The sequence below is a fragment of the Dicentrarchus labrax genome, unplaced genomic scaffold (genome assembly GCF_905237075.1).
Source record: "Dicentrarchus labrax unplaced genomic scaffold, dlabrax2021, whole genome shotgun sequence".
NCBI classification, from domain to species: Eukaryota; Metazoa; Chordata; class Actinopteri; family Moronidae; genus Dicentrarchus; species Dicentrarchus labrax.
Genome location: NW_026136711.1, coordinates 19165991 through 19185160, shown reverse-complemented (window position 1 = coordinate 19185160; position 19170 = coordinate 19165991). Strand labels below are relative to the sequence as shown.

At 41.1% G+C, this 19170-nt stretch overlaps 1 protein-coding gene across 4 annotated transcripts in view; it reads left to right on the top strand.

Moving 5' to 3' along the window:
* col7a1 (collagen, type VII, alpha 1) overlaps positions 1–19170 on the top strand; it is a 63363-nt gene that overhangs the window by 30962 nt on the left and 13231 nt on the right. Inside the window, exons 61-97 of one of the 4 annotated variants that reach the window (XM_051414494.1) lie at positions 222–302; positions 432–467; positions 1249–1320; positions 1453–1497; positions 1806–1841; positions 2428–2463; positions 2984–3088; positions 3173–3238; positions 3705–3740; positions 3832–3867; positions 3962–4009; positions 4113–4148; positions 5246–5371; positions 5537–5746; positions 5832–5867; positions 5989–6033; positions 6146–6262; positions 6347–6418; positions 6564–6608; positions 7163–7198; positions 8553–8588; positions 8675–8719; positions 8820–8852; positions 9381–9443; positions 9577–9612; positions 10161–10241; positions 10400–10468; positions 16428–16463; positions 16641–16700; positions 16795–16839; positions 16924–16959; positions 17824–17859; positions 17943–18002; positions 18092–18217; positions 18307–18378; positions 18646–18681; positions 19013–19072. In XM_051414494.1, coding sequence (XP_051270454.1) covers positions 222–302; positions 432–467; positions 1249–1320; positions 1453–1497; positions 1806–1841; positions 2428–2463; positions 2984–3088; positions 3173–3238; positions 3705–3740; positions 3832–3867; positions 3962–4009; positions 4113–4148; positions 5246–5371; positions 5537–5746; positions 5832–5867; positions 5989–6033; positions 6146–6262; positions 6347–6418; positions 6564–6608; positions 7163–7198; positions 8553–8588; positions 8675–8719; positions 8820–8852; positions 9381–9443; positions 9577–9612; positions 10161–10241; positions 10400–10468; positions 16428–16463; positions 16641–16700; positions 16795–16839; positions 16924–16959; positions 17824–17859; positions 17943–18002; positions 18092–18217; positions 18307–18378; positions 18646–18681; positions 19013–19072 — 2250 coding nt within the window. Of the gene's footprint in view, positions 1–221; positions 303–431; positions 468–1248; positions 1321–1452; positions 1498–1805; positions 1842–2427; positions 2464–2983; positions 3089–3172; positions 3239–3704; positions 3741–3831; positions 3868–3961; positions 4010–4112; positions 4149–5245; positions 5372–5536; positions 5747–5831; positions 5868–5988; positions 6034–6145; positions 6263–6346; positions 6419–6563; positions 6609–7162; positions 7199–7512; positions 7549–8552; positions 8589–8674; positions 8720–8819; positions 8853–9380; positions 9444–9576; positions 9613–10160; positions 10242–10399; positions 10469–16427; positions 16464–16640; positions 16701–16794; positions 16840–16923; positions 16960–17823; positions 17860–17942; positions 18003–18091; positions 18218–18306; positions 18379–18645; positions 18682–19012; positions 19073–19170 lie in introns of all 4 variants that reach the window. The other 3 variants (XM_051414491.1, XM_051414492.1, XM_051414493.1) reach the window with 3 other exon arrangements.

Here is a 19170-nt window from a genome sequence, read left to right as displayed (position 1 = left end):
TGTAATTTTATCAATTTAAAAAAAAAAAGGATTTTCAGGTTTCTGGTGAGTGGCAGGTCTTGCTGGCCTTCATTCCTCTGGATTCTGTTTCTCGTGCAGTAGTTTCCCAGAGGGATGAAGTTTATGGGGCCTAGCAGAAAGCTTTGAATGGAACCACTAAAACTGTTTCAGGCTTTAATGTAAATTTTGTTTTCTAACCCTTTAAATCTCTGTGTGATCAGGGAGAAAGAGGAGCATCTGGGTTAGACGGACGTCCTGGTTTGGATGGAAAACCAGGTGCTTCTGGACCACCTGGTCAGAGGGTACTGTAGTTTAAATCATCTTTTCAAAAAACTAACACAAAACCACATATAAAACACATTGTATGCAGAGTCTCACTGGGTGGTAAATGTGTGTGTAGCTGATGCACTGTTGTTTCCTTTGCATTACAGGGTGATCCTGGGAAACAGGGTGATCCTGGAAGAGATGTGAGGTTCCTTCTTCTTGTGTGGTTGTTTAAAAAAATACAACTGGCCCTGCTTTGTATTTGATATTAATAATCATTTGAAAATAAATGCTGATATGTTTGAATTATGCTCACTTTAATAGTGAGATTTGTATTTGATTGAACAGTTTAAATCTTTTTTTATTATATAATCCAAATTCTGTATTAAACACATTTTCAGTAAATATGTCTGGCCCTCAGTTGCAATCACAAATGTACACTTTACGTGTACATGCTGCAGAGGGCACTGTGGAGGCATTACAATTCAGTCTTCACTCCTGTGGCCTGTTGCATAAGCCCACTGCAGGGAAGACATTCCCAGTCCAGTTTCACAGGAGATTATTATGTAATATTGACCATAATAATGATAGTAAATCCACGACTGCTCAACTTACAGTTTAGTTAAGGAGTCTAAATCACATTTTAAGGGGCAGACATTTCACAGCTTTATGAATACTGCTGCTGTGCAACCAAATTGCACATTGCAGTTGACATTTCTGTCATGTGCAATCCTATGAGCATTTAATTTTCTTAGATGCACATATGGTAGTGAGTGTTACTACACTTTTCCACTTCTAAATGATACACTTTAAACTCTCTTTTTAACTGCTCTAACCTCCCCCACTTCCAACACAGTGTAAAACCTGATCAAATGAATAGGTCAATTAAGTTTTAGCTTATCAAGTCTTATCAAGTCTTAGTTTAGTCTGAATAAAAATGAAATTAAACCATCGACTGTGATGTGTGTTTATTTCATTTACCAGGGTTTACCAGGACTTAGAGGGGAACAGGGCCCTCCAGGGCCTGTTGGGCCTCCAGGCACTGCAGGGACACCCGTGAGTACACACACAAACCTTTATTTTTGTATTTACTGATCTCTTCATGAGTCTTATCTATTTGTTTTTTTCTTTACATTTCAGTCTTCCACCACATTTTCTTGTCTCATTATCCTTGATGTTATATTTCAGGGTAAAGCAGGAGAAGATGGGAAACCTGGGACTGCTGGCAAAATGGTAACTCCTTACTATAACTTTTCTCAGCTGGTATACTTCAGCATCTTGACTATAATATAAACTCTGCCTGACATACTGTGACACGTTGCAGCTTGTATTACTTGACTGACATATTTTGATATTGATTCTTTTCTGTCAGAATATAAATTCTTCTTCAAAAGCAGTGCAGACATTTATTTAGGGGGTCTGCTATGTACTAGCTGTCTTGGCATAATGGCACTGGACTTATCTGAGTGTTCCTGCAGTGGACTGGCCATTACTCAGTTTATTCATGTGGAGTCCATAATGCATTTTGTTTTGACTCACAGGGTGAGGACGGTGTTCCAGGTGAAGATGGGAGAAAGGTTTGTGGCTGTTTATCAGTTTATACGATCATCTGGTACGGAGGGATTCAGAATTAATTTCAATAAAAGTATCAACATTTTGTGGTTCATGTACAAATGTTGAGTCCCTGCTGTAGTGGCCATGAGTTTGAATCCGACCTGTGGCCCATTGTTGCATGTCCTCCCCTCTCTCTCTCTACCCCCTTTCCTGTCTATCTTCAGTTGTCATATCTAATAAAGGGGGAAAAAAATAATAAAAAATAAAGTAACACAATTTTGCTCTCTGACAAATTTATGTCCATGAAAATATCCACAACATTCTTATGAATGTTGTAATCTACAATTGTTTTTTTAAGGTGTAGCACCTTTGATAAAATACAGTGTATTTGCAGATATAATTTTGAAGCACTCGTAGTGCTTTTGAGTCTACAAGACACATCTCAAGCACCTAGCAAAACTTACTAAAAATGAAATCAAACATAAATTTAGCTAGGTTGGAGTAGTGCCTTTTTATTTTAGTAAGTTCTTAGAAAATTGTTTATAAAGAATTGTGCTCTTTATGTCTGTATTTCTCTGTGAACCTGACTCTGCTGTCTTTAATCTGCAGGGTGACAAAGGAGAATCAGGAGCAGCTGGAAGAGATGTCAGTTTTGCCAAATCTCCTTTATATTATTATTTCTTTGTGTTTTGTTGTCACTTTGTTTCTTCACTGTATCCTGCCTCACTCAACCTGCCCTATCTTCCTTCCTGTATTGATCCTGCCTTCCTTGACTTTATTGCATTACACATCAGCTTTCTTTTATCCTTACCACTTTTCCCCTAAAGTGTATATTTTCAGCTGTAGTTTGCTTTGACATTGACATTACCATCACACTCTCACTCACTGCTCAATCAATAGGCTTCTCAGAGGCAGCTATATATATTCACTAGCTTCTAATGATCAAGCTTAGCCTTTAAGGGGGAGCCACTTCTGAGAGGAATCCAGAGAGGCGCCAAATGTCAGAGTGCTGTTTTCATGTGCAAATTCATATTAATTATCTCTAGAACATCAGGGGAGGGGTGGCAGCAGCCACCTGCTTTGATTTTATAGTTCAGCTTCTACTATAGCACAGGAGAAAGTAACCAGAGAGAGTCTCACTTGTGTGATCACGTGTTTTTTCCAGGGCCGTGATGGGGTCAAAGGAGACCGGGGCCTTACTGGGCCTGTAGGACCCTCTGGCCCTCCGGGGGCTCCTGGACTACCTGGCAGCATCGGTCCTCCTGGACAGGTATGGCTGATGTAGACTCAGTTGAAAAATTATATGAATGGGACTTTCATTTTTACCAATCTATCCACTGTCCCTGTTTCTCAGGTTGTATACGTTAAAGGAGCTGAAGCGGCACCAATCCCAGGCCCACAAGGGCCTCCAGGAACCCCTGTGAGTGTGCATGACTTCCAACCATGTTGTTAATTACATTCTTAAAATGTATATTACAGTCAAACACACACATTAGTGGTTTTCCTGCAGTGTTGTGTGCTAGGAATAATATGGACCTCCAAGGGCTGCTGCGCATTAATGGAAGATAAAGTCATTATACACACAAAACAATTCCTCTGCATGTAATTATGTATTCATATAACTGTAGGTTTTTTATTATATATATATGTATATATATATATATATTTTTTTTTATTATACCATCATATAATGGGTCATTTACAGAAACATTATCCAGAAACAGTATCTAGCTCTTAAGTGGTCATGTCATCCCCAGCAGCATTGCTCTCCCACATGTAGCTGGAGAGACATGTGTTTTATCTACATCTGTCTCTGTATGCCTCTGTAGCCCTCCCACAGTCTTATCTGTTGATGTTTTTATCATTGCCCTTGTTTTGTCCCTCAGGGCGTACCTGGGATCCCGGGAGCTGCGGGAGTCAGAGTAAGTTGCGGTTGTCTTTATTGATCTCAGTTTGCTTTAGATTTAACCACTTAAAGTCTGCTTTTTGACCTTCTAACTTTCTTTGTTCTAGGGAGAGAGAGGTCTAACTGGACTTAGAGGTGAAGCTGTAAGTTAAACTTTTATCCCTATTGTAGTGGAAGTCTGACACAAATTATATTTCATGTGTTTCGTGTTAAAACTTTGATATCTTTTTGATGCAGGGAGACCCAGGAGAGGACGGGGCTCCAGGCAAACCCGGGACAGCAGTGGTAATATGTCAGCATATTGCCTGTCATGAGTCAGCTGTGACTTGTGGAAATGTTTATTGTCAATATTCTTTATCTCTGTTGAATGATGTATTTCTTTTACCAGGATGTACAAAGGGCTCTGGCCAGCTTTGGCATTCAGGTATGTGGATTATAATTTGCAATTTAATGATTCTGTAAAATATTGGTCTCTAGTTTTCAGTATTTTATTTCATTTGAGGAGGATTTGAACATGATGAGGTTGTAGCTCCCTTTTGAGATGGAAATTTCTGTTGCTGTCGATGCAGATGAAGATTAAAGCCTCTGCACACTGCACAGCGTTTGAATTGTTGTTATTTTCATCAGTGCTTATTTCCAATAGCCTTGTACATACGTGTGTTCACATAACTGCTTTCCCAAGAAGGTGTAACACATTTCTTAAAATACCTAAATTATTAGTCATATATGTTTGTTTTACATATTTTTCACACATTTCGAATGTCAAAAATTGTTTGTGTTTTGGAATTTAAAAATACATTTGGCAAAAGATTCCCATAAGAACAGATAATGGTCTTACCATTTTCAGTAATAAATACATTTACCACCAAAACCACCTTAATATTTACGCTATGCTATATTTATGATGGATAAATTAATAAATATTTTAGCATAATTGTCTTGCTAATGAAAAAAAATCGTGGAACTTGTGCAAAGTGTTATATTTATCTGTTTCTTCTTGCAAATATCATCGTACCATTTACAGCTTCCAAATGTATTCATAACTCGTGTTTAGCTGTTGTTTCTTGTGTTCAACAACTCAGTTAGTTTGAAAATAAAAATGTCTTCAATCCAGTAAAAGTGCATTCACAGAGTTGGCACGAATAAATATGGGATTTGCTCTTGTTTTATGGGCATTATAAAAATAGGACTACAAGTATTTTAAAACCAGAACAGCATGTGGGGGTTGATGTCATGCTGAAGATGTAGACCAATGACTGAATTGTCACTGCTTAGAATAAAAGTAGCCCAGACAGTGTGGAGGAGTTTACTACCCCCATTTAGTATTCTTGCAGATGACAAACTGTCTCAGTCTCTTACATTAAAACTATATACTTCAGAGTTTATGTGTAAAAACATTTTAAAATGACCATTAGACCTTGAATTTCCCAGCTGCTGAGATGAAAACAGCTAAGGTCTGCACCTCTGGCTGAAAGTTATGAACCTCTTGCCAAACATTTCCCTTTTCTGCTCTCCACACAGGTGTCTGATCTGAAGGTGGTTGTGGACAAGAAGGACTCACTAGCGGCTCCTCCAGTGCAGAAAGCACAGAAAGGGGAAAAAGGAGACGGAGGTGAACCTGGGCCAAGAGGACCATCTGGTTTAGATGTAAGTTTGATTAAGCATCTCGAAAGCTTATGGTAAAAAGGAAAAAACTTGATGAAGACCACCAGTAAAATCATTGCAAGTCAGTATGTGGTAAATATGTGTGGTAATTCAAAACACTCAAAAATGATATTTCTTTATCTCTTTCCATTTCCTGTTGTGCACCAGGGTGTTCGTGGTTTAACAGGAGAGAGAGGAGCAAAAGGGGACCAAGGGGAACGAGGACCTGTGGGATCAACTGGGCCTCCAGGTAGAGCCATTGGAGAGCGAGGACCTGAGGGGCCTCCAGGGCCTGCAGGAGAACCAGGGAAGCCAGGAATACCAGGAGTTCCTGGGCGAGCTGGCGAACTAGGGGAGGCTGGAAGACCAGGAGAGAAGGTGAAGAGGAGAGTTGGGCAAACAAATGATTTCTCATTTTTCTGAACATGAATCTGCTAACATCATGTATGTATCTGTATTTCAGGGGGTGTCTGGAGAGAAAGGGGACAAAGGAGAATCTGTAAGTGCTTATGTTACATTGACATTGTCTACTTTGATCCTCAACTTCAACATAGTGAGAAGAAATTCATGTTTTATGTAATTACCTCCACACCGAACTGAGAGTTTCTTCTGTTTTCCAGGGTAAAGTTGGGCTAACGGGACCAGCCGGCCCACCAGGTCAAAAGGTAAACTCGTCTTTGTTATTGATGCCGTAAAACCATGGAGATTCCACATTGTGTAGATATAAGGTACACATAGAATGGACTCCATACGTATTTATCTGTGTATGTACCGTAGGGAGCATCTGCTGACTCGGTATTGATTGGTTCTCCTGGGGTCCGAGGCCCTCCAGGAGTTGCAGGACCGAAGGGAGAGCCTGGTGCTGCAGGAACACCGGGACCCAAAGGAGACCGGGTAAGATCACATATCAACATCATACGTCATGTCATGCACTGTCATATGTCTATATATATCAGCTACTTTTAATGTGTCTTACAGGGTTTTGCGGGACCTCGTGGTGATAAAGGAGACAGAGGAGAGTCTGGAGAAAGAGGACGGGATGGCTCGCAGGTGAGTTGGCTGTCAGGTGTAATCTAGATTATAATATTGTAATAATCACAAATCAGATTTTGATCTTACTGTGGTTACCACACTCAGGACATGATGAAAAACTATGATATTTTTATAAGAAGCAATCTGTGGTTTGTAATCTCAGGGAACAGTGGGAGAACCAGGAAAACCTGGTCTGGATGGAAAACCGGTAAGTGTGAAGAACTGGATGTGAGAAAAGTTATACCTCTAAAGGTGAAGGTGAAGTTGAAAGTGACAATATTAGATGTTTTAATTATTACAAAGAGGATAATATATTAATGACTTTCATGGTTTAGAGATGCAGTTAGTGTAACTATTTAATGACTATTTATTTCAAAACGCTTGGTAAGTGTGACTTTGTCATATGAGAGTAACAATATATAGTTAATAATGTATATATAATATTCTTGCATATTGTTTATATGTCTTTATATAATTACAGTATTGTGCTATGTAAATACATGAGTATTACTGCAAATGAAAGACACAATGCACCCGATTAACTTTTTAAAAATATGAAATCAGCAGGATTCCAGTTAACATCAGAGGACACCTTCAGGTTTTATTTTCCCCTTACCACACTATTTACAGTGTTCACTAAAAGCCCAAACACATGATGTATGTCATGATTTCTTGGTTGGGTGCAGGAATAAATGTAAAAAGAGGAGAGCTATTAAACACTTCCACACACTTCTTGTTTTCCTTCCCTCCCTGTCGGAGCAGGGCCCAACAGGGCCCGCTGGCACTCGAGGCCAACCAGTGAGTAACCCAGCAAAGGGGCCTTCTCTTAGGGTTGATCTTCAGAGAAAATCACTGGGTTGGCTGCAAGCACTAAGCTGATGGAGTTCCTTTCCCCCTCTTGGGCTGAGGCTTCATAGATCCTTAGACAGCAACCTTTTGCAGCTGTGCGGCTAACACCTAACTCTCTAACTTCCTCTCTCTCCTCATATATGCCTTATCACTGTCCATTTCCTTGTCTGTGTTGTTTTCTCCCCTCTTCCAACACTGTTCTCCACCCACCTGTCCCCCCACCCTCCTGTCATCCACCTTCCTCTGTCTTTCATCCTCTCCAGGGCCTGCCTGGGTTCCCAGGAGTTCTAGGCAGACCGGTAGGTTCGCTGCTGCTGGCTGGCATGCTTGAGCTCTGGACGTGGGAGGGCTTTGAGAACTGGTCTTTGTGGTGTCAGATACAAGAGGAAGAAGGAGGAATGGACCAAAGCTGGAGAGATACCAGTGGGCTTTAGCTTAGACAGAAAGTAGCTCGAAAGATGTATCCGCATTTAACATCATAAGACAACCTGTCATCAGGATGCAAACATGTACCTCCCAGACAAAATTCACCACTTTATTCTTAATTCATTTGTATTGGAAACATCCTTCTGGGAGCTTGGATCTGGGGTAAAAGTTAGACCTTGATCAGTTCATCATGAAATATTAATCAAGACCTTCTGTCCCCAAAGAATCTGTGTCAAACTTAAGAGTTGAGTTTTGAAGTTGATTTTTAAGCGCATGAAAGGAAGTCAGCTGAAGCTCTCGCCAGGATCCAATGTACAATAAGAGGGGGTGGGGGGTGTCGGGTACTGTGTTGTTGATTTGCTTGAGTCTGCTTACCGTGCATGCAGCTATGCGTGCTGTCTGTTGTGTGCTTATCCCTTTCACAGCACTGAATTTTCAGCGCCTCTAATGTCAGTGTCTCTTTGTTGACATTGTTGATCTATTGTTTGTATTGTCATACCTGTTGTCATAAGTCAGTTAGATGTTTATGTGTTTGTATATATGTGTGATACGTCTGTGCATTATTTACGTTAACTTCATGTTGTCCAATGTTAGCACATAAAAATGTATATGCTTTTTTATGTGCTCAATTTTTATGCACAAATATGTGTCATGTGCGGGACTTTTCGTTAGCTGGGTGCAGCTACTTCCTTGAGTTTTATTGTCGCTGTGAGTTTGCCAGGCAATCAAAGGAGACTTCAGGAAATTATATATCATTTTTCTCAGCAAGAATGCGAAATAGCTGTTCCAAACTATTCCTGTAAAATATGGCCTGTGTGCAGTATAGTAAAGTTTTATGATGTGAATGCACTGTACATGACTTGTATTTTGCTTTTAGGGAAACCCAGGAGAGCCTGGCATAAGGGGGCCAACTGTAAGTATCACTCACACAACGAAGCATGAAGACAGGCTCTTATTACCAACAGCAGTTTACATGTTGGTGATTTGTGTTTCAATTAGGGCCCCATGGGTCCCAATGGGCTCCCAGGTCCACCAGGTGTGAAGGTGAGTTTACTACATCTCAGTGTGTTACCTGTTATGGCATGTATACTGACATTCCTTTGTTTGTTACCAGCCAAAGTCATAAAATCTTTGTTTTTCCCAGGGTAATCAAGGAGAGCCGGGTGTTGGTGTCAAGGTAAAACAGCTCTTGTCGTATTTTATATCTTAGACAAGAGATCAAATTACCTCAGTACATAGCCACATTACAGTCTAGACTGGCGACCCCTGAGTATGTAACATATTTTATAGATAACACAATAGCTGCAGGAAGTTTGTATAAAACCAAAGATTTGGATGAATTTAGAGCAGATTATTTCCTGTGAATATTGATCAGAGATGATTTTTCCTGATATTTTTAGTAACTTTTTATACATTCTGTGTATTATGTATCATTTTTAACAAACATACAGACTTAATAGGCTTCTTTTTAAACAAATTAAGTTTTTTTTTTTCTCCCTGATGCCTATTAGCCCTTTGTTGTTTTAGCTGCACGAGGCGGTCTTCAGAGTTTAGATCTTGAATAATGATCTAAACTTTAAAAGCAACGTGTTTTCTTACACCGCTTAAAATCAAAAAGGCTTCACGACCCTCTGTCACCACTGATCTAGACAGTTAAGCTGTATAAGAGATCTGCAGTTTGGGACTTAATTTCTCCTCTCTTCAGGGGCCTCCCGGTGCACAAGGGAGTACAGGTCTGCCGGGACCAGCAGGCCCTCCAGGAGCTGTAGTAAGTGTTTCCATAAATCACAGCTTCTCTTCAAGGAAAAACTGCTTTCATGTTCATTAAATCCACTGACAATCTCATGTGCATGTATTATATTGTGTTCCCTCATACCACTGTATTTATTTCTCCCCTGTAGGGTCCACAGGGCCCCCCAGGACTGTCAGGGCAGGTGGTGAGTATGCAATCTTGATCTGGCTGCTGCTGTGGCTGCACTGCACAGTGAGGAGATGTAAAATGTAAAAATGTTTTGAGCCTGAAGCATTTCAGTTATACCTGAAAATGGGAAGGTAATTAAATAAAAATGCCAAAACATGTGTACCAAGCTTTTGTTGATAAATGGGGGCTTCACCTGCGTTTGTGTTCATAATTTGAAAATGCAAGTTACAGAACTCACTCACAGATGTGATTTGTTGTACCTTCAACTGAAAAACAAGCAATCCAAACAGCATTTTATGTACACCATACTGACTTTTTATCAACAGTGACCTCTACAACCAATTTTTGTACCACTATTCTCTTCTTTTCATTTTTGGTTGTAAATGGTTTGTGTCATAATTTCTCACTATTAGAAAGGAAATATATTAAAATAAAACAAAATACATTTATTTAAAGCCATCTAAGAAACCAAATAAGAAAAAAGGTATTTTGTAATGAAAAAAGTCCTATATCTAAATGTGACTACACACAAATAAGTGTTACATATACTGTGCTGCTCCTCAGGGTGAAGCAGGTAAACCAGGAGTCCCTGGAAGAGATGGGGTACCGGGCAAAGATGGAATACCTGGATTACCAGGAAAGCAGGTGTGTGTGTGTGTGTGTGTGTGTGTGTGTGTGTGTGTGTGTGTGTGTGTGTGTGTGTGTGTGTGTGTGTGTGTCTGTGTCTGTGTGTGTCTGTGTGTGCACTGTGATGTTTTTATCAGGTCCTCCTCTGTATCATCATTGTGTAATTTGTTCCTCAGGGTATTGCTGGACCTTCAGGCCAGGCTGGCTTAAAGGGGGAGCAGGGAGACAGCGGTCCTCCAGGGAAGGTGAGAACATGCTGTATCTACCGAGCAGCCTCTGGCTGGAAGGACAGTCAATGAAATTGGTTTTGTGGTTGCTGTTATTGGATGTGATCCCAGCAGCAGAATGATTTGCTGCCTGAAGTAATAAAAAAAACATTTCTGTAGTGCTATTATTAGCTTCCTACTGCAAGAGTTTCATCTGATGCACAACAGTGGGTAGTCCTATTCTGAGACCTCCTTCAGGGGTCATGCTGCTGCTGTTGTTTGTCCACCCGGGGCTGCCTCCAGATAAATTCCCTTGCTATTTGTACACTTCTTATAGTTGGCCCAGAGTCCCACTGTTAGTTACTCATATGCTGCTGCTGGCTGTCTAAGTAGGCTGCAGCTGCGTGAGCTCACAAACAGAAGACAACAGAACATAGACATTTTCTGTCTGACTCTGTTGATGAGGGGGTCCATCAGTGGCCTGTGGATGAATCCTGTAAAGTCAGTACAATAGGCAAGGCAGAAGTTTGAGGTGTTATTGGTCATTGAATTTGGAAATGCTGCTCATATTTCTGTCTGAACAAATATTTGCTGTATTCAAATGACGGGGTCCTTATGGTATCTGTGCTGTTGAAAGTGAGGCGCATGGTAGCTCACCTAGTAGAGCGCGTGTTCACAAGGTAAAGTGCTTGTGTCATGTAGGCATCTGTGGGTGTGTTCGATTTCAACCTGCGGCCCTTCGCTGGATATCATCACTTTTCTCTCTCTCTCTCTCTCTCTCTCTCTCTCTCTCTCTCTCTCTCTCTCTCTCTCTCTCTCTCTCTCCTCCTGTTCTATCTTTATACATGCCCAAATATATATATTAATAAAAAAAAGAAAGTGAGACCAGATCTTTATGAAAACTGTTTGGAATATTGTTTATTTCCCTCGATGTTCATGCTAGCCAGAAACAGGGGACGCATTTCTCCAAACTTTTACAAAGTCTAGCATTAAATTAAAGGAAGTGATGTCTGTCAGTGAGCTACTGTAATATTAAATACCCAGCATAAACATGCCTTTGTCATTTGGTGAGTATTTTGTTCTGGGATTTGGAAGTAACACAAGAACTTTATCTTCCTGTACAAGCTGCCTCAGTGGGATTTCTCTGTTATACGACTGTTATTGATTGACATTCAAAGAGCAAATTCTCTGCCACTTGCTGACCCAGTAAAGCGAGTTTTCACATGTCAGGAACATAGTCTCTCTTTCTTGTGTTTACTCTATCCTCACAGGTCTATGTTATCTGGAGCAGTATAACCCATCTAGTTTGTTTTTTGTTTTTTTCTGAATTCTATCTAAACCTTGTGGAGGTCTGTAGTGCCTCCCACAATAATAAAAAACAACCATGATTTCAGCTAAATCCTTGCATAAATCTATGGTTAACTGCTTCAACAGTTGTATCAAAGCACTCTACCAGCCCCTCAGTCTGGATTGTAACTATATATATATATATATATAATAACTTACATATTTGGCTTGAGTCTGATTTTTGACTTAAATATAACAAGTAAGAGCACCTGGAGAACACTCTTGATAAATATAATGTGGCATGCTAGTTCACCATATTGTCTACTGCAGTCTCACAACCAGCTCAAAGGTATGTGCATTAAGCTCTAACCACTGTAAGAGTTCATCATCTAATCATGCATGATCATGTATAATAAACCTCAGGAAGGAACGTGTAGCAGCTCCCATGTTCAGGTCAAGATTTCCATGATTTCCCTTACAATATATATATATAATATAACATTTCAAGTGCAAAAGACACTTTGGTAAACTAATTACTTGAACTCCAGGTAATTCTTCTACTTGGCCTTGAAATTTAAATTACCTTAGCACTGACATTGAAATATTATTGCCTGCCAGTTGTCTGTATTTGGGTGACCGCAGACATCTGTTAATAGGGATTGGCTCAGCTTGACAAAGTTTGTGCCAATTCTGCCGATGAGGATCTCAATTAAGCCGAATTTCAGCTCATTGAGACTGACAGAGACAGATAAGGTCACCTGCATATATAGCTTTCTCTATAGTGTGCTCATCAGATCATCAGTGTTTTAATTTACAATATCAGTATCATTACACTGCAAATACCAGCACCAATCAAACCAATTTATTATATAAACTTCTATTAAACTACTACCAAACTATTAGTAACTTACATGTGCAGCTGACCTTATCTTGTACAATTATGATTATGCACTGTACTCTCATTTGCTGTTGCTGGTGCAACACGTTCCCCCTTGTCTGAGCCAGGAGTGGTTAAACTTTTTATCCTGGAGCACGGCTTTTTGTAATGCAAAACAGCAGGTTTGCTGCCAGATTTCATAATGACATGTATTAGCACACACATTTATTAGCTGCTAACAACTGCAGTGTTTTCTAATTTTTATTGGAATTCAGTGAGTTGCTTGTACAGATGTGGGACAGCTGTTACAGAGATGGATGGTCTGTTTGGCAGTATGTAGACATTCTTGAGCTGTCCAAAGCACATATTTAGTACTTCTGCCAAGGAGGTTATGTTTTTGGTGCTGTTTGTAGTCTGTCAGCAGGATTACGGAAAAACTGACAATTTTTAGAAACTTGTTGCAGTGGTGCAGCATGGGCCAAGGAAGAATCAATTCAATTTTGGTGCGGATCTGAATCATGGGAGCGATACACAAATTATTTTTCTATTTGTTAACATTGCAAGATAGGTCAGTTGTAACAGTGTGCCAAAATATTTATAAATTAAATATATAACATACTGTAATTAAAGTAAATTGTGTGCTGTGACTAAACATACAACAAATCATAACAGCCACCTTAAACATTACTGTAGAAACAAATGAAGCAGGTATGTGATAATAAGACAGAAAGGAATAAAAATGAAATTAATTTCAAAATTTAATTCAACCATAGAAAGGGATCCGACTAATTTCTATGCCATCAGCTTTTCTTTGTCATCATATTTCTCACATGCTACACTTGCAGCCACTCTGGAGGACTCTTCTGTCAGCATACAGGACTATGCTGAATATGTGACTGGGTACATTAGCACTTGTGTTGATAACATCGTGCCCACCACACGAGTCAGGAAGTTCCCTAACCAGAAGCCCTGGATCAACAGTCAGGTACGACACATGCTGTGTACTTGCTCCCTTGCTTTCAAATCAGGAAATGAGGCAAACTGAGGAAAGCCATCACAGCAGCCAAGAGGCAGTATAGAGAGAAGCTGAACAGCTTCTACACTACTGCTGACCCAGGGCAGATGTGGCAAGGCCTGCAGCACATCACTGACTACAGGACCACCACCAGCACTATAAGCTCCACAGACAGCCTGCCGGATGATCTCAACACCTTTTACACCCGGTTTGAGACCTCCAGCCACAACACAGAGAGGAGGCCTGCACACACCCAGACTCCCCAAACCACTCAACACCCCTCCCCTCCCCCAACAGTTTCAACAGGCCAGGTACACAGAGCACTGAGGAGGATTAACCCCCGGAAGGCAGGAGGACCAGACAAAATCCCGGGGCGGGCCCTCAGAGCATGTGCTAATGAGCTGGCTGACTTCCTCACCTCCATATTCAACCTCTCCCTCAGCCAGAGCATTGTTCCCACCTGCTTCAAGACCACAACCATTGTTCCCCTCCCCAAGAAAAGCCCACCCACCTGTCTGGATGACTACAGGCCAGTAGCACTCACTCCAATCATCGCAAAGTGCTTCGAGAGAGTGGTGATGGCCCACATCCAGAACAGCCTACCAGACACACTGGACCCCCTGCAATTTGCATACCGGCCGAACAGGTCCACCTCAGACGCCATCACTGCTACACTCCACTATTCCCTATCCCACCTGGAAAACAAAGACTCCTACATCGGGATACTCTTTGTGGATTACAGCTCGGCATTTAATACAGTCATCCCCCACAAACTCACCCTCAAACTGCTCACACTTTGCCTGCACGCCACCCTTTGCGACTGGCTCCTAGACTTTCTGACTGGCAGGCCCAAGTCTGTCAGGATTGGTAATAGGACTTCAGCCAGCATCATCACTAACACTGGCACCCCTCAGGAATGCGTTCTCAGCCCCATCCTCTACACCCTGTTCACCCATGACTGTGTCGCCTCCCACAAGGACAACATCATCCTGAAGTTCGCAGTGATCGGTCGCATCACTCGGGGTGACGAAGTGGCTTACAGGAGGGAGGTGGCCGGTCTAGTGGCATGGTGTGATGACAACACAAACAAGACCAAGGAGATGATAGTGGACATGAGGAAGGAGAGGAGGCCTCATCAACCACTGTCTATCCGGGAGCTTGAAGTGGAGAGGGTGAGCAGTTTCAAATACCTGGGTGTCCACATCAGTGAGGACCTCACCTGGACACTGAACACCTCGCAGCTGGTTAAGAAGGCCCAACAACTGCTGTATTTCCTGAGGAGGCTGAGGAAGTTTGGCATGTTGCCCAGGATCCTCAGCAACGTCTACAGCTGCGTGGTTGAGAGCACCATAACCAGTTGCATCACAGTGTGGTACGGCAGCACTACTGTTGCGGACCGCAGTCGCCTGCAGAGAGTGGTTAAGACTGCTGAGAGGATCACCAGGACACCACTGCCTTCTCTTCACTGTTTTTTTCAATTTTTCTTTTACTTACTGTACTGTGTAATATTGTGTTTTTTACTATTCTATTATTGGGTAATATTGTGTTTTTTGTTACTTATTGTACTTAATGCGTTGGTATCAGGGTGGACAGCACAGAAAGAAATTCATTGGACAGAGGAAAACTTGCTTTCTTTCGTTTCACATGACAATAAACATCTTGAACTTGAAAGTAGCTCTTTTGTGACGGTATGACACTTTTCTTTACAGTCAGTTGCACAGACTGTGGCTTTGAAAACATTTACATAATGTCTCAAGTATTTGTCTTGAGAGTTCATATCAAATTGTAACTTGTATCAGAGAGAGTATGACATGTAACAAAGGTCCTCGGCATAAAGGTCCCACAGCATATATATACTTAACTAGTTTTTTTTTTCATAACTGATCATTGCCGGAAGCTTCCAGTGTTGTAGTTTCTCTTTGCTGGTAAAAAGTGTTTGGAGAAAAAAGAAACAAAGAAGGAGTTTGCTTATCAGGTACACTGTATTTGCTGCCATTCCTGCTGTTTGGGATGTTGACATGAATTGTGATGAGTGTCTCGAACAGCTCCCTCACTGCTGACAGCCTCAGGTTCAGCACCTTGGACAGAGCCACGGTGACACTGTCAGTGAGTTCACTTGCTTGATAAATAACCAGGCAACACTGTCCGTCTGCTCAGCGCCTCCACCATTTGTTCACACACACACACACACACACACACACACACACACACACACACACACACACAGACACAGAGACGAAATGTCATTGCGCTTTCCAACTCACCAGTTGCAATGGACTTTGATAACAGACACGTGTAAACCTGAATTTCTTTGGTTTCAGTCCTACTGATTCCAAGAACTACAGCTTCATTTACTCTTTCTGGAGAAAGGCAAGTTTTATGGAGGAAGAATGTGGGGTCACTAAAAAAGAAACTCCTGAGCAACAATATCTGCAAATTGTTCCTTTAATTAACCATCACGGTCTAGTGTTTCTTTGAATATGCTGACGTACAATTGAATAGGCTTTTTAATAACACAAGTATTTTGTCTCTTGAGCAAATTGTTTTGCCTGATACAGAGCATTAAGTTTAGATTCCCAACCTTCAGCCTGGTACAGTGCAATGGTTAAGCAGTAGGAGTTGTGAATTTGTTGGCTGTCCTTGCCGAACACATTAAGGTTCTTTATCATTGAGAGCTGTAAAGGCTAATGGTTGGACTGATATGATACTTAAATACCAAGGCTTTTAAACAGACATTCATGTCTTTTCATGAACAAGAACCCATACTGTGCCGCAAAGGTAATTACTATTATTTTCTTCATTTTTCTGCACTCTTACAGTCTGTGGCTGGACCTTCTGGACCAAAGGGAGAGAAGGTGAGTCACTGTTATTGGCATCAGTGTGGAAGAAACTAACCCCCCCATAGCATACTCAATTAATGCAACCTAATGGAAATGGAAAAGCTGGAAGACTAAAGAATTACATATGATGAAGCAGAGCAGAAAAACTAAATGCAGCTGACATACTAACTCTCCTGGTTGTGATTGATGCAGGGTCTTCCTGGTCAAACACTGCCAGGCACAGCTGGAGAGAGAGGTGTACCTGGAGAAAAGGTGAGTCTGACTAAACATTAGCACTAAATGCTCATTCAAAACAGTGTGAAAATGCACATTTTCATTAAAACTACATTATTCCTGCTGTCTACAGGGTACCAGGGGAGACAAGGGTGCTGGTGGCATCAAAGGAGAGAGAGTGAGTCCCATCACACCGCAGAGCCACACATGTACTTAATGTTAACACAACAGCACATTAACAACGTATCTGTCTTCATATTAGGGAGTCGCTGGTGAACCAGGGGAGCCTGGAGAAGATGTAAGTAGTCAGGTTTCATGCCTTGTTGTCTGGATTTAAAATGAGGTGTCTCGTGTTATATTAGTGAATGTGGTTATGTTGTGTACATACAGCATATCTTCAAATTAAATTGTTTAAATGCCACCATTACCATACCATTAGTGCTGTTTTTAATTTAAGAGAAAATCTAGTCAGGAATCAGTGGTTAATGTTAACATCTTTTGAGTTGAATCTCCCCTTAATAATCATTTACTGAGCCAATGTGTTGGTTGTGTGTACCTGGCTTCATTTACTTTTTGTAACAATGTAACTACTCAAATTCAACATCCAGCTCGGATTTTTATATGAAAATCATCATGTGCATCATATTGATATTTAGTATGTCTCTGCTTGGAGTTGTGTTTTACTCACCCTATTTAAATTCTATAATCAAGAAATCACATAGTATATATAACAATGCAAGAAAATTAATTTTTTACCACATATTTTAAACTAAGATTATTTTTGTCAGTGTCTTTCACTTCAGAGCCAGTCCAATTATTTAATCTTACCTTAATCAACCATCTTTGTAGCGCAGTGTGATTAAAGTCTGTAGACCTTCCATCTGAAAGTGTCAACGGTAATTTCTGATGCTCAACGTTTTGATTATTTGTCGTCCTTGAGGTTAACGAGGCGTGTTAAGTGTAATGACAACAAAGCAGCCGACGGTACACACCAGTGCCGATGGAACGTGTCTTTGCCTGCATAATAAATAATTGCAAAAATTTGTAACACTGTTTAAACAAACTGTAACTGCACGGTTTCATCATTCTTTTTATATTAATATGAAAACAATTCATTTCATTGGGTCTTATTTTCCCACCCCCATATTTGTTTTTCATGTAGGGGGCACAGGGATCTCCTGGGCCAAAAGGAGATAAGGTGAGCTTTTGTCATGTGTTTTATTAATTTACCTGAAATCGAACCTGATCCATGAAACAGTTTTGACAAAATTTGTGTTGCAGGGTGAGAGGGGTATTGGACTGTCAGGTCCTCCTGGTCGGGTTGGGCCTCCGGGTTTAAAGGTGAGTAACAACATTCTTGCCTCTCAAATCAGTTAGTGTGGTTTATCGGATTTGCGACTGGTCAGAATCTAACCATGACTTAATTTTAGGGAGATCCAGGCCTTCCTGGTTCAGCTGGTCCTCCAGGGCCAGCGGGGAAGTCAGGTGACGTTGGGCCGCCTGGCCTGAGAGGAGAAACTGGACAACCTGGACCTCCTGGACCGCAAGGGGAGCGGGTTAGTGGAGCTCCTGATTACACAATATCATAAACTTTCAGTCTTAATGTCTGTGGTATGTCTTTCAACTATTGAGGTCTCCTTTTCAGGGTCTCCAGGGCTTTGCAGGCCGTGTAGGAAATGTTGGAGCCCCTGGTCCTCCTGGACCTCTTGGACCGGCAGTGAGTTTAGTTTTTTATTACACTTTGATTAGTAGGGGTGGGTTCAGCTAAAAGTAACGATATTGATTACTTACCTTTGGATTATTGTTGGACAACACTGCTCATAGACATGTATTTAGTATTTTCAAGTTTTTAATAGGTAATATGTAATATATGTAATGTAATAGGTAATATATGTAATAGGTCTGAAAGATAAAAAGAGAGAGGGAAACAGACAGTGATAGATGTCATTTATGATTGATATGATTAAAACATCTTTTTTCCTAGGGCTCTCCTGGTACCAACGGGGTCAAAGGGGACAAGGTGACTATCCACTTGACACGTATTCATGTTTACCTGCTTGGGTGGCTGTGGCTCAGGAGGTAGAGCGGGTCGGTTGGCAGTTCGATCCTCCAGCTGCATGTTAAAGTGTCCTTGAGCAAGATACTTAACCCCAAACTGTTCCCGATGCTGTGCATCGGTGTGTGAATGTATATGAATGAATTACCTTCCATTTGTGTGTGAATGGGTGAAAGTGGCATGTAATGTACAGCGCTTGGAGTGGTTGGAAGACTAGAAAGGTGCAATATAAGTACAGTCCATTTACTATTTAAATATTAGTGGACTCTTTTGAAGGGTGTACATATAATTCCAGGGAGAAGTTGGTGTTGGAGTCCCCGGGGCCAGAGGAGAGAGAGGAGATCCAGGGCCCAGAGTAAGACATCAGTTACATCACTGCATCATTCAAGATGTGATCTGATATGATTTTGCCTCAGGATGATAGAAACTAATACTGGTGTATTTTTGTGCCTC